The sequence below is a fragment of the Sarcophilus harrisii genome, chromosome 2, assembly GCF_902635505.1.
Source record: "Sarcophilus harrisii chromosome 2, mSarHar1.11, whole genome shotgun sequence".
NCBI classification, from domain to species: Eukaryota; Metazoa; Chordata; class Mammalia; order Dasyuromorphia; family Dasyuridae; genus Sarcophilus; species Sarcophilus harrisii.
In genome coordinates, this window is record NC_045427.1 from 413214485 (window position 1) to 413228986 (window position 14502).

The 14502-nt window shown below is 36.6% G+C and overlaps 1 protein-coding gene across 6 annotated transcripts in view; it reads left to right on the forward strand.

The window, feature by feature from the left end:
- SH3TC2 (SH3 domain and tetratricopeptide repeats 2) overlaps positions 1-14502 on the forward strand; it is an 84328-nt gene that overhangs the window by 44142 nt on the left and 25684 nt on the right. For all 6 annotated transcript variants that reach the window (XR_004232169.1, XM_031953695.1, XM_031953696.1 and 3 more), the window contains 3 exons: positions 7964-8114; positions 8980-9102; positions 10515-10665. Coding sequence is in view for 5 of the 6 variants with exons in the window: in XM_031953695.1 (XP_031809555.1) it covers positions 7964-8114; positions 8980-9102; positions 10515-10665 (425 nt within the window). In the remaining variant the exon portion in view is untranslated. The remainder of the gene's footprint in view (positions 1-7963; positions 8115-8979; positions 9103-10514; positions 10666-14502) is intronic.

Genomic DNA, 14502 nt, shown 5'->3' on the forward strand with positions numbered 1-14502 from the left:
CCTTGCTGCCAATGAACAGTCTTCAAAAATATATGGTAAAAGCCAATTTAATCTTACCATGCTTACCAGGTATACTTTTACATATTTCCAAACTTTATCTGTTAAATTTCTTGAAAAAATAATCTACACTCAAAGCCTTTACTTTCTGTCATCTCAGAAACTGCTTTATCCAGAGCTAACAATCTAATCTAATGGTCTTTTATTCAGTCTTTACTCTTCTTGACCTTTGCAGCATTTGATACTGTTGACCATCTTCTTCTCCTGTATATTCTATGACTTTGCTCCTCTCTGGACTCTCTAACCATTCTTTCTCCATTTTCTTTTGTATCTTCCTCCAAATCATGCCCACTAATTATGGATATCTCCTAAGGCTCTGTCCTGGGTCCCATTTTCTTTTCATTCTATCCTCTTTCATCAGTTTCCATGGGTTCAAGAATTATTTTCATGAAGAAGATCCCCAAATCTATTTATCCAGTTCCAATTTCTATACTGTGTTACTGACTGTAACTAAAGGACCTTATTCATTATACTTTCCTTTAAATCCTCCCCTCTTTTGAACTTTTCTGTTTCTATCAAGGAAACCAGCATCCATCCTCCTAAGCACTCAAGTTCATAACCTAGGTGTCATCCTAGAATCTTCCCACTTGTTTGCTCCTCATATTCGGTTTCCAGTTATTGTAATTCCTTTCTCTTCAGAGTCTCTCATATACATTCCCTTTCCTTCACTTGTAAAGTCAGAACCCTAGTTCATGTCCTTATCTCATTTCCCCTGAAGTATTTATAATATTCTCCTGACTATCTTCTTGCCTCAAATCTCTTCTTGCTCTAATTCATCTCTCATTGTCACCAAAGAGATTTTCCTAAAGGATCATTCTGACTGTATCATCTTTTCCTGCTCAATAAATCAAATTTTTTAATAACTTTTTATTGACAGAACCCATGCTAGGGTAATTTTATACAACATTATCCCTTGCACTCATTTCTGTTTCGATTTTTCCCCTCCCTCCCTCCACCCTCTCCCCAAGATGGTAAGCAGTACTATACATGTTAAATAGGTTACAGTAGATCTTGGATACAATATATATGTGTGCAGAACCGAACAGTTCTCTTGTTGCTCAGGGAGAATAGGATTTAGAAGGTATAAATAACCCGGGAAGAAGAACAAAAATGAAAGCAGTTTACATTCATTTCCTAGTGTTCTTTCTTTGGGTGTAGCTGCTTCTGTCCATCCTTGATCAATTGAAACTAAATTAGATCTTCTCTTCGTTGAAGAAATCCACTTCCATCAGAATACATCCTCATACAGTATCATTGTTGAGGTATATAATGATCTCCTGGTTCTGCTCATTTCGCTCAGTATCAGTTCATGTAAGTCTCGTCAATCCTCTCTGTATTCGTCCTGCTGGTCATTTCTTACAGAACAATAATATTCCATAACATTCATATACCACAATTTACTCAACCATTCTCCAATTGATGGGCATCCATTCATTTTCCAGCTTCTGGCCACTACAAACAGGGCTGCCACAAACATTTTGGCACATACAGGTCCCCTTCCCTTCTTTAGTATCTCTTTGGTGTATAAGCCCAGTAGAAACACTGCTGGATCAAAGGGTATGCACAGTTTGATAACTTTTTGGGCATAGTTCCAAATCGCTCTCCAGAATGGCTGGATGTATTCACAATTCCATCAACAATGTATCAGTGTCCCTGTTTCCCCACATCCCCTCCAACGTTCCGCATTATCTTTCCCTGTCATTCTGGCCAATCTGACAGGTGTGTAATGGTATCTCAGAGTTGTCTTAATTTGTATTTCTCTGATCATTAGTGTAAATCAAATATTTTATAATCCTTTGTCATTTAAAGCTCTTCACATTCTGGCCTCTTCCTCCATTTTCAGTTTTCTTATATCATATTCACCTACAGGTACTACAAAGTCCAGCAAAACCAAACTTGCTACTCCTTATGGCCAACATTCTGTCTCCTTTCTGTCTTTGCAATAACTCTTTGCCTTGCTTTTCTTCCCAAACCCCAACTCTTAGGATTACTGGCTTTCTTTAACAATCAGCTCAAGTACAATCTCCTCTGGGAGCCCTCCCCTCCCCCCCCCTTTTTTTTGGTTTCCTCCTTCCTCCCCTCTCCCTTCCTTTCCCTCCCATACCTCTTTTTTCCCCCTTCTCTCCCCCACTCAGCCCCTAATCAATTGTCAATGCCTTCCCTTTTAAGGATCTCTTTCAAGGATCCTTTTCATTTATTCAGTTCCTGTAATCTCTATTCTCATTTATATGTTACTGCCCCCTTCAGAAAGTAGGCTTCTTGAGGGCATGGATTATTTTTGCTTTTTCTTTGTACTTATCACACTGTCTGGTACTTAGACATATTCTACACTTTTCAGTCCAGCTAAATTGTCCTTCTTTCTCTGTTCCTTACATGTGTCAAAAACTGCTTGAAATGCTTGTTTTATTGAATTTGATCAAAAAGGACATTTTAAGCAAAGCTCTGTAATGATTTTTTATGCTTTTTAATGCTTTCCTATTTATGCAACCTTTATGATACTATGAGAATTCTGTTTTTAATCAAGAAAAGGATTTCCATGGATACAATTTTTCTCTTTCCTGAAGACTAAAAGGTCTAAATAATGTCAGTTGTTTCAGGGTGGGAGACACTGTCTAGTCAGGAAATAAGTTCTTTAACACTGAGAGGCAGATATCTAAACTGAAACTGAATACCTACTTTATAGGAGAGGTTTCTGTTTCAAATGGGGCTCTGCCTGAATAACTTATGTGCTTCCTGATGGCTCTGAGATTCTAGGATGATATGAATTTGACCTGGACCAGGTGCTTAAGCTAGAGAGATGGCTCAGCAGGCGGCAATTTAGAGTTATCCTCCAGGAAAACTTCCTAGGATGTCTTGAGATCCTAAAATAGATAATCTGATTTATAGACAATTAATTATGAGACTTTTCCCTTATATCAAGTTGAAATCTTTCTCTCTGTTACTTGGCCCCATTGCTCTGAGACCAAATAAAACCTCAAACTCTAAACCTTCTTCATCCTATTAATCCTTCAGATATCTTGAATTATATTTCACAATTTACTAGGTCATCTCTTCTCCATGCAAACAATTTCTTAGTTTCTTCAAAAATATCTTATGACATCATCCTCGATTTCCTTTCCATTCTAGTTAACCTTATGAACTGGTATATGCTATAGTCAGTTTGAACTTGCTTAGGAAAACTGATTGTTAAAGTGTCAGAGTGAGTACAAATCAAATTATTATTTTGCTGGTTGTATAAACTTAAAAATGTTATGGAGAAAAATGTTAATAATTCAGATTAAAACGAAATGTGTGTCATGTATATGTATGTGTATATAAATATATGTATATATATGTATGTGTACATATATTTTTAAGAATGAAGTCTCCAAATATGTTTGGAGAGCTCATTTTTAAATATTTACCATCATGCCCCTGCTCATTGGTAATCTGGTCCAACTCCCTTCTGAAGCATGAATTCCATTTACAGCAAGCTTGACAATGGCCCAGTCATTCTCTGCCTGAAAATAGTGCTATTAAATTAACAATCCATTCCATTATATACTGCCCTGATTGATGGGAAATTCCTAGAATCTAATAGTTGGGAGGGCTCTTGGGTTTCTAGACCAAGCCTGAACAGGAATCCCCTCTAATACATTCCCAAATACTATTCATGTAGCATTTGAATAAAGATATACATTAATAAGGAGCTTTCTATCTTTTAAGAAAGCCATTCCATTTTGTGGCTCCCCTTGGTTCCTCAACTCTCCTTAGTTCTGCCTGCTAGAATTAAGCAGAACAATATAATGCCTTTTCTATATCCCAACACTTTGGAAATTTAAGAGAGTTCTCTTTAAAATATTCTATCAGTCTAAATATCCAACTCCCAGTTCCTTCATTGAATCTCACATATGTATTTCTGGGCATGTGTACATATTCCTCTATTCTCCACCCTGATGAACTATCCCTAACTAAGATTACAAAAGAAAGAAATCAATTCAGCAAAACCAAATATCACATCATCTTTGTCTGGCATTATAGATAATATTTATACCATAATCTCTGCTTCTAAAATGAAGGAAGATTCATTTTCTCATCTTTTCTCTAGAATCAAGGTTATTCATCATAGTTACACAGTCGTCAGTCTTGTTTATTATTTTTGTTTTTTTCATTTATATTGCTGTAGTCACCATTTTATCAAATAATACATTTATAGCATGGTGTCCAGTCCCTACTCTGTCCGAGGCTCTATCTTGACTCACTCTGACTTATCAAAGTCCTTCAGAAAATGTGGCACCAAAATGGAATATGTCAGTCAGACCTCTGAATGTGGCCCCACAAGGGACATCACTTCCCTCATTATAAGACAGTTTTTTGAGGGCAGAGATCATGTCTTTGCATCTTCCCATGTACTGATTGCCTTACATATAGCAGGCACTTTAAAATATTAGTTGAAAAGTCAGGAGTTCCTTATGTTTTTTTGTATCCTTGACCCTTTTGCACTTTGATAAAATCTATGGATGTCTCAGAATAATGTTTTTAAATACATAAAAAGCATAAGAGCATGAAAAAATCAATTATATTGAAATAAAGATATAAATTCCCCTCATCCAAGTTCACAGATGCCCTGAAATCTATCCACTGACCCTTTGTAGACTAAGAACCCCTGATCTAAATAAATCAACAATGCTTTGTCAGCTTCCCTGGCCTTGGCTAGGGCATTTCCCACATCTGCAAGATCAAGGACTAGAAGGCAAGCTAACAATGGTAGGCCATGAGTTGAAATTTTCACTAGAGATTGGGACAAAACTAAGGTCTGTGAATATCAGCTGAAAGAACTCTAGTTTGGACTTGGGGGTAATCATGACTGCCTCTTTAAATATCTGATAATGTTTTAAATGGAAAGGTCTCAACTGGGACCCAGAGGACAGAATTAGAAGTGGGAGGGGAGGGAGGGAAGAAGTGATAGGGAAGCAGAGTTAAGTATAAAATGAATATGATATTGATAACTGTGATAATTCACATTCTTACAGTATTTAAAGGTTTTTAAAGTCTTCAGAGTAACTCCATAAAATAAGTTGTATAATTATTACATTTTCCTGTTTTCCAGATGAGGAAATTTTCTTAGGGTGATCCATATAGAAGCAAGCTCTTTCTTCCTCATAAAATTAAGAGATTGGCCATAAAAACAGCAAATGTTTATATAATGCTTTAAGGTAAACCCCTTACATATATCTCACCTGTAAAATAGGTGTTATTATTATTATTATTTATCTCTATTTGTTGTTATTATTTACTTATTATTATCATCCCCATTACTTTTCTTGTGAGAAAATTGAGGATGATAAGTTAAGTGACTTGCTTAGGGTCACACAGTTGGTGTCTGAGGGAAATTTTGAACTCAGGTTTTAGTGATTCCAAGGCCAATGCTAGCTCCATTATATCAAAATTTCTTAAATTGTGGATTGCAACCTAATATGGGATCACATAACTGATATTTCATGAAAAATTTAGCAATAGTAAAATATTTCTGAACACATTGACCAGAAATTAATTCAAAATCAAATGCATAATGAATCTGAGGTGTTTGGGGCAGTTCTCTCCCTGCCGATGTTGCCTTCACTGTGATTTCACTGAAATCTTGGTTCTGAAAACACAATATATGATTTTACACCGTGCATATATAAATGCTAACAGAAACACTTTGGTTTATAATCGAGTTGGGGTCATGTAAAAGTTTCTTGGGTGAAAAGAAGTCATGAGTAAAAAGTGTTTAAGAAACCCTTGTCATTTTCATTTTTCTATAAATTTACCATCTTATGAACTTATGCAAATAGGTTTCTGACTTCAAGACCAGTTTAAAATGTTCCATAATCATATTAGCTACTTTGAAAGTCATTAAATTCCTCCTTCATGAAGAAAATGGATGATTGTTTGTTAGTGATATTATTGAAGGGATGCATGGGTCAGGCAAGGTGAACATCAAGTGGGAAAGTGAGTTCCTTCTCTGAGACTGTAAAATTATAACATTCTATGTTTTGTGATCTAAAATCCTTTCAGATCTCAAAGTCCATGTCCTATGGTGTCTTTGAGGTTTGACCTTCTGATCTTTAAGGTTCCTTGCACCTCCATTTATCCTTAATCGCCTAGATTTCTTGTTGGGAATAGTGGACCAATGGTAGTTCACAGATTCTGCAGATGTAAACCTCTTGCCTTTATCTTTTCTCAATAAGAGATACTATCAAGTTACTATGCAGGACAGCTGAGGACCGATAAGATACTTTCAGCAATCACTGAGATTTGGATGGAAAGGAAGAATGGAGTAAAGAGTCATCCTGATATCTGATTTTAGGAAACTCATCCATTCCTTTCTTTTTCTTTTTTTGGAGAGGCAGTTGAGTTTAAATAACTTGCCCAGAGTCGCAAAGCTAGTTAAGTGTCAAGTGTCTGAACTCAGCTTTGAGCTCAGGTCCTCCTGACTTCAGGACTGGTGCTCTATCCACTGTACCATCTAGAAGCCCCCATTCATTCTTTTTCTTTTTTCTTCTGAGGTATTTTGGGTTAAGTGACTTGCTCAGGGGTCCCACAGCTAGAAAGTGTCAAGTGTCTGAAGCTGGATGTGTCAAGTGTCTGAAGCTGGATTTGAATTTGGGTCCCCCTGACTTCAAGCTGGTGCTTTATCAACTGTATCATCTAGATGCCCTTTGAGCCATTCATTTTGCTAATACCCTGTTAAAAAGTTCTTTCTCCATTTATCCTATTTACTATATATATATATATATATATATATATATGTATTTATATATTTTCTATTTATTTATCTATATACAAGAAGACCTAGATTCAAGTACTGACTCAACAACTGGCTTTCCTTGGGTGAATTTGAATAAATTCTAAGGTCCTTTTCAGGATCTTTTCAAGTCTGACTTTTAATTGTCCTGACAGTGTTAAAGTTCTCTGAACATTCTGATTAATGGTCAGCCTGACCTGTTACTCTGCATTCTCAGGTTGTGACTGGGTTGGGACCAGTGTGATATATTGGGGGATGGAGGCCAGTCCTATACACAACATTTCTATCCTTCATATCCCCTAGTTAAGCACAGTGAGCTCAGATATAAAGAATTTCTGAAGCAAAGACCAGTTCTGTGAACTGACCAGTCTATAATTATACCCAGCAGTCATCTCTAGAGACCCAGAGGAAACAACCATATCTCAGAGGCCTCTTGAGAGGCCACGCAGGAATAACAACAGAACAGGAAATAGAATTGGAAAGGAGATTTATGGACCCTGTCTTCCCTAAATCATTCCCAAAGGACTCAGGAGAATGTAGTAGGCCAGGCTGGACCAAATTCCAGGCATTACCTTTTCTGGAGACTGAAAGGAAACTTTGAGACCAGCATGTAGACAGTGACTAACTATTTTGTAGTTGCATTGAAGCATATTTGGAGATAAAATGTCTGAGCTTAGAGGTTCTACAGAACATGGAAAACAGAATGTCAGATTTGGAAAGGACCTTTAGAAATAGAACATAGAATGACCTTGGGCCTTGATTTGCCCTCCAATGATACTATGACCTCATTCCAGCACTCACATTCTTTGATCAAACATCCTTTGTTGTAACAGTCTTTCCAACTCAGAAGCACAGAATCTCAGAGTTGAAAACTTTAGAAGACATGAAATAGTATTCCTTTCAGAGCAGGAATACTCTCTATAACCCATAAAAAGTGATCACCAGGCCTTCATTTTGAGATATCCATTGATGAGAAACTCATTACTTCCCAAGGCAGTCCATTCTACTAGGAAAGAGATTTATTGTTTTGAAGAATTTTACACACACACACACACACACACACACACACATACCACATACACCCCTTTTTTAGGGCCACAATTTTCTCCCTAACTCTATAATTCTTTTCCCTTCCAGGTCCCTAAGACGTTCCCTTACCTGTATCAAGGAGAGCCTGAGAATCTTCATTGACTTAGGGAATCAGGCCAAGGCCTCTGAAGCCTGGCTGATGGCTGGGCAACTACTCTACCTTTTGCAGGAGGATGAACTGGTGGAAATGTATTTTCAGGTAGGTGTCTATATCAGCATCCTGGAGCAGGGAAGAAATCTTTTATACTATGAAGCATCAGGATTAGTTTGGAAATGTAATCTGGTGGTCCCTGACTTGGACAAGATAAAATAATAACTCATCTAGTAGATCCCAAGGTCCCAGGTTCCCAGGATCCCAGGGTCCCAGGAAAGAATATACCTTGAGGTAGGAAGAAGAGGACCAAAAATAAAAAAAATAAATAGCTTTACTATAGAGGAAAAAAGAAGAAAGAAGGAGGAGAAGGAGAGGAAGAGGAAGAAGAAGAAAAAGAAGGAGGAAGAGGAGAGGAAGAAGAAAAAGAGGAAGAAGAAGGAGGAGGAGGAGAAAAAGGAGGAGAGGAGAGGAAGAGGAGAGGAAGAAGAAGAGGAGAAGGAGAAGGAAGATAAGCAGGAAGATGACTAATATAGAATAGTATACAGGTATCACTATCAGATGAAAGCTCTAGCCATACTCAATAGAAGGAGGAGCAATTAGAATCAGAAAGTTTCCTGGGAGAAGGTATTGATTGATTTGGGATTTGGAGGATAATAGGTGACAAAATTGGGATTTGAATTTGGGTCTACTGATTTTAAGTCCAGTGCTCTTTCTCTTATATAACTTTGCTATAACAGAGCATTTAATGTGTATTAAACAAATGAATGACCCAAATGCTGAAATAATACCCCTAAGATATCAAAAGAAGATCCAAAATTGAAATCAAAGAGATAGATTCTAGGCACATAGAATGCAAACATTGAATCCATGATTGATCTTCAAATGCTAGCTCAAATGTTAGCCCATGCTAAACTAATTTGAGAGCAAGCCATTTTTTCCCCTCCTAACTATTATTTATTTTCCCTTTCAGGCAGCCATACAAAATGCCCTGAAATCTGAGGAACCTTCCTTAGCCCTAACACTTTATGAACGAGCAGGGGATGTGTATTTCAATGGAAACCGTAACAGATACAGAGCAGCTGAATATTACAGGGTAACTCATGGGGCTACATGGAGACCCTTGATGTATGTAGGACATGAATCTGTAAATTCAATAATGTTGGTGGATTTTACTGGAATTTAAGAGAAAAAGGGTCCTAAAATCTGACCTTTCCAGTTGTGCCTCCTTCCTGATATCCAGATATTCCCCAAATCACAGAATGTCATAGCTAGTAGGGACTGACAAAATAAAATATGAGAGCTGGTACGTATTTTAGGAGAACAAGCATGGGAGAGTAATCATTTTTCCAGTGGTTTTGGTGCCAGAGGATTGTGGTTCAAATCCTGGATCTGCCATTTCCATTTGTGTAACATGGGTAACTGGCTTCTTCCTCAGCCTCAGTTCTCTTCTCTGTAAAATGAGGGAGTTGAATTAGATGGTCTGTAAGACGAGTTCCAGTTTTAAATCTATGATAGTATGAACACAGAATGATGGAGGTGTAGAGATCTGGAACATCAACTAGTTTGACTCTCTCCTTTCATGAGGAGGAAATTTGGGTCTTAGGAGGAAATTGACTAGCCCAAGTTCTCACATGGAGTGTGTGACAGAGCTGGGATTTGACAGGCTACTTCAAATCAGTCTAGGGCACTTTCCACTTCATGAAGAGGCCTGCTATAATCATTTAGGTTCTATAAGATACTTTCAATTAGCCTTTATTTTTATTTTATTTTATTTTATTTATTTAATAGCCTTTTATTTACAGGTTATATGTATGGGTAACTTTACAACATTAACAATTGCCAAACCTCTTGTTCCAATTTTTCACCTCTTACCCCCCACCCCCTCCCCCAGATGGCAGGATGACCAGTAGATCAATTAGCCTTTTTTTAAACTGTCCATTTTTAATAGCACTCTTATGATGGATAAAAAATTTCCATTTCTGTAAAACATTAAAGTTTATAAAGCATTTTTCTTTATCAAAATAGCTTTTTGAGGTCAAGGGAAAGGAAGAAGTATTATTATCCCCATGTTCTAGACTGAAAACCTTTTGTTTGTCTTCAAAAGGGAGTGGGGGAACAGGAATCCCTAAAGAAAATCCTAAAGCTCAGAAAGAAGGGTCTTGTTAAAGAGGGGTCAGGATTAGAATCCACTTTCTATTGCCTTGGTGCTAGAATCTTGGACATGAAATCAGGAAACCTGGGTTTCAATCCTGCTTGTGCCACTTTAAGACATTAAGTCATTTAACTTCTCCAAGCTTCTTTTCATCAAATGAAAGTATGGACTAAGAAGATCTCTAAGTTTGGAATAAAAAATTATCTATCAACCTGAAAAAGGTGACTAGATAAAAGAGGCACAGATAGAAATGGGGTCCCTCACTTCCTTCTGGAGAGAGATGGGCAGAGGATGTGGCTGGGATGGGCTCCCAGGAGGGAAGGCTGAGGGCTCCATTTTTCCTCTGTCCTTAGCGAGGAGCTGTCCCCATAGCCAGGAGGATAAAGGCTTTCAGCATCGAGCTCCGCCTCTTCAACAAGCTGACGGAGCTGCAGCTCACCTTGCAGGGATATGACAAGGCACTGGAATTTGCCACCTTGGCTGCTAGGCTCAGCACCATTGCAGGTAGGTGGGGAATCCATACTTGGGCTGTTAGACCAGGAAGGGCAGGGCTGAGAGGAAGGATGACATCAGGGAGATGATGCTGTAACATGCACGTGAATTGGATTGTGAGGAGAGCTGGGCAGTCACCTACCTTACTTTCCCTTCCAGACCCCTCTGGGTCCAGTGGCCAGATAGAAATCAAGATGAGTGGAGAGGCACAAACTTTGCATACAGCATTTAAAGAACTGATTTGTAGTCATGAAGATGTGGATTCAAATCCCCTTCCTTAGGCACTTACAGCTTGTACCTTGGATAAGTCAGTCATTTGTAAAATGAAAAGGTTGGACTTGATGGCCTCTATTGGTCCCTTATAGTTCTAATCCTATTTTATATTATGAATTAAAATCATATAACATTGTATAATATACTTTACATCTTATTCTTCTACCAGAATATAACTCCATGAAAGTAGGAACTCTGTCTTCTTTAAACTTTGCAAATTTCCCAGTTTCTTCCCTAGCATTGGGTTCTGCATGTAGCAAAGAAATATTTGTTAAATATTCAAAATATTTTGAAATAACAAAATATTTGTTAAATAGTGATAAGTCAAATAAGCTAACATAGTTTAAATCTAAAATCACAGTCAAGGAATGTGATTTTTTTAATTATAGCTTTTTATTTACAAGATATATGCATGGGTAATTTCAGCACTGACAATTGCAAAACCTTTTGTTCCAATTTTTCTCCTCCTTCCCCTCAGCCCCTCCCCCAGATGGCAGGTAGACTAATACATATTAAATATGTTAAAGTATATATTAAATACAATATATTATACATGTCCATACAGTTATTTTGCTGTACAAAAAGAATCGGACTTTGAAATAGTGTACAATTAACCTGTGAAGGAAATAAAAAAAAGCAGGTGTACAAAAATAGAGGGATTGGAAATTCTATGTAGTGGTTCATAGTCATCTCCCAGATTTCTTTCGCTAGGTGTAGCTGGTTCAGTTCATTACTGCTCTATTGGAACTGATTTGTTCCAATCTCATTGTTGAAGAGGGCCATGTCCATCAGAATTGATCATCATATAGTATTGTTGTTGAAGTATATAATGATCTCCTGCTCCTGCTCATTTCACTCAGCAAAAGTTCATGTAAGTCTCTCCAGGACTTTCTGAAATCATCCTGCTGGTCATTTCTTACCAAACAATAATATTCCATAATATTCATATATCACAATTTATTCAACCATTCTCCAACTGATGGACATCCACTCAGTTTCCAGTTTTTGGCCACTATAAAGAGGGGTAATGCATGTGATTTTAAAAAAAAATTAATTTTTTTAATATTTGTTTTTAAAACTTTGAGTTCTAGATTTTCTCCCTTTCTTCCTCCCCATCCTCCCAAATGAAAAAGTACATGTGAAGTTATATAAAACATTTTTTATAAAAGTCATGTTGTAAAATATATCTATATCTATATCTATATCTATATCTATATCTATATCTATATCTATATATATATATTCCCCCCATCCACTTAAAACTCCCATGAAGAAAAAAAAAAAGATATGTTTCAATCTGTATTCAGATTCAATCAGTTCTCTCTCTGGGTATAGATCGTATTTTTAATCATAAGTCTTTCAGAGTAGTCTTGGATCATCACATTGCTGAGAATGATAAAGTCAGAGCTAATCATCCCATTATACTTCTATTATTTTGTACATAGTATATTTCACTTTGCATGAATTCCTGGAGGAATTTTCAGGTTTCTCTGAGAGCATCCTGCTCATCATTTCTTATAGAAATGATATCTCCTCAATGGGTATCTCCTCAATTTCCAGTTCTTTGCCCTAAGCAAAGAACTGCTATAAATATTTTTGTAAATATAAAGACCTGTGAACTCCCAGTGAGGAAATTCTCTTGATCAATGAAGCTTGGGATTTCATTTGTAACTTATAAGAGTTATGAAGATAACTAGGAGTTTACATTATTTACTTGAGGTCATATGGCCAGCATATGGCAGATACAAGATTTGATCCCGTCTTCCTAGCTTTGAGGCCGGCTCTTTCTCTACTACCATGACATCCTGCTGCCTCTGGTAATGACACTCATAAAGGTGGAATGTCTTGAGTAGTAATCACATAAAATGAAAACGGATAATAATACTATATAACTTGAAAAGCTTTTGCATGGAATGAGGGAAGTGAAAATCCTACTGCATTTTGCCCTGGTCAGACTATAGCTAAATTATTTTATTCAAATAAGAATGTCATATTTTAGGGAGAACATTCAGAGGAGGGGGACCAGGAGAGTAAAAGGAATGAAGTCTACAATATATATATATATATATTCTGAGCAGTGTTTTAAAAAACTGCAGAAGACAACATGGTGTGAGGGAAAAGGGAGAAGAATATAGATGTATTCAAATATTTGAAGATCTGTAATGTGGAAAAATAATTCCATTTATTTTGCATAACCCAAAAGAACAGAAATGGAAGCAATGGGTAGAAATTAGAAGGCCAACTTTGTGTCAATGTAGAGAAAAACTTCCCTATGATTAAAAATATCCAAAATTAAAATGGACTGCCTGAGGAGGTGGTTAATTTCTGTATCACTGTAGTTTTTTCTGTAGTAATTTCTACATCACTGTAGTTCTTCAAATGAATTCTGGATAGCCATTTGGAGATTTTAGAACTAGAAGAGATTTTAGGAGAAGCTCTGGCTAATTAACTCAACCTCCCTGGGTCTCAATTTCTTCCTCTGTAAAATTAGAAAGTTGTACTCTATGGGCTCTAAAATTCCTTTGAACTTTAGGTAGTAAGTCAACAAGCATTGTTAAATGCTTACTTCATTCTAGGACTTGTGCTAAATGCTTATATTACAAAGACAAAAACAGACCTCAAGGTATTCAACATAACTTTTTTTCCGATTTTAATAATCTTAGCTTTTTATTTTAAAATACATGCAAAAATAGTTTTCAAACGTTTACTTTTGCAAAACCTTGTGTTCCAAATTTTTCTCTCTCCTTCCCCTACCCCCTTCCCTAGATGGCAAGTAATGCAATATATGCTAAACATGTGTTTTTCTTCTATATATATTTCCATATCATGCTGCACAAGAAAAATCAGATCAAAAAGGGAAAAAAATGAGAAAGAAAAAAAAATAAAAATGAAAAATGTGAAAAAACTATGTTGTGATCCATATTCAGTTCCTTTGGTCCTTTCTCTGGATGCAGATGGGTCTCTTTATCACAAGTTGATTTTAATTGGCCTAAATTATATCAATGTTGAAAAGAGTCAAGTCCATTACATGTGGTCATCACATAATCTTGCTCTTTCTGTGTACAATGTTTTCTTGATTATACTCACTTCACTTAGCATCATTTCATGTAAGTCTCTCCAGGCCTTTCTGAAATCATCCTGCTGATCATTTTTTATAGAAAAATAATATTCCATAACATTCATGTACTATAACTTATTCATCCATTCCCAACTTTTGGGCATCCACTCAGTTTCCAGTTCCTTGCCTCTATAAAAGGGCTGCTACAAACATTTTTTATATGTGTATCCCTTTTCCTTTTTTTTGCTCTCTTTGGAACACAGACCTAGTAAAGACATTGTTGGATCAAAAGGTATGCACAGTTTGATAACCTTTGAACATAGTACCAGATTGATCTCCAGAATGGTTGGATCACTTCACAATTCCACCAAAAATGCATTAGTGTCCCAGTTTTCCCACATCCCCTCCAGCATTTATCATTATCTTCTCTTGTCATAATTACCAATTTGAGAAGTTTGTAATAATAAGGTAATCACATTCTAATAGAGAAGACAGCACATGCAAAAAATTGTAATATA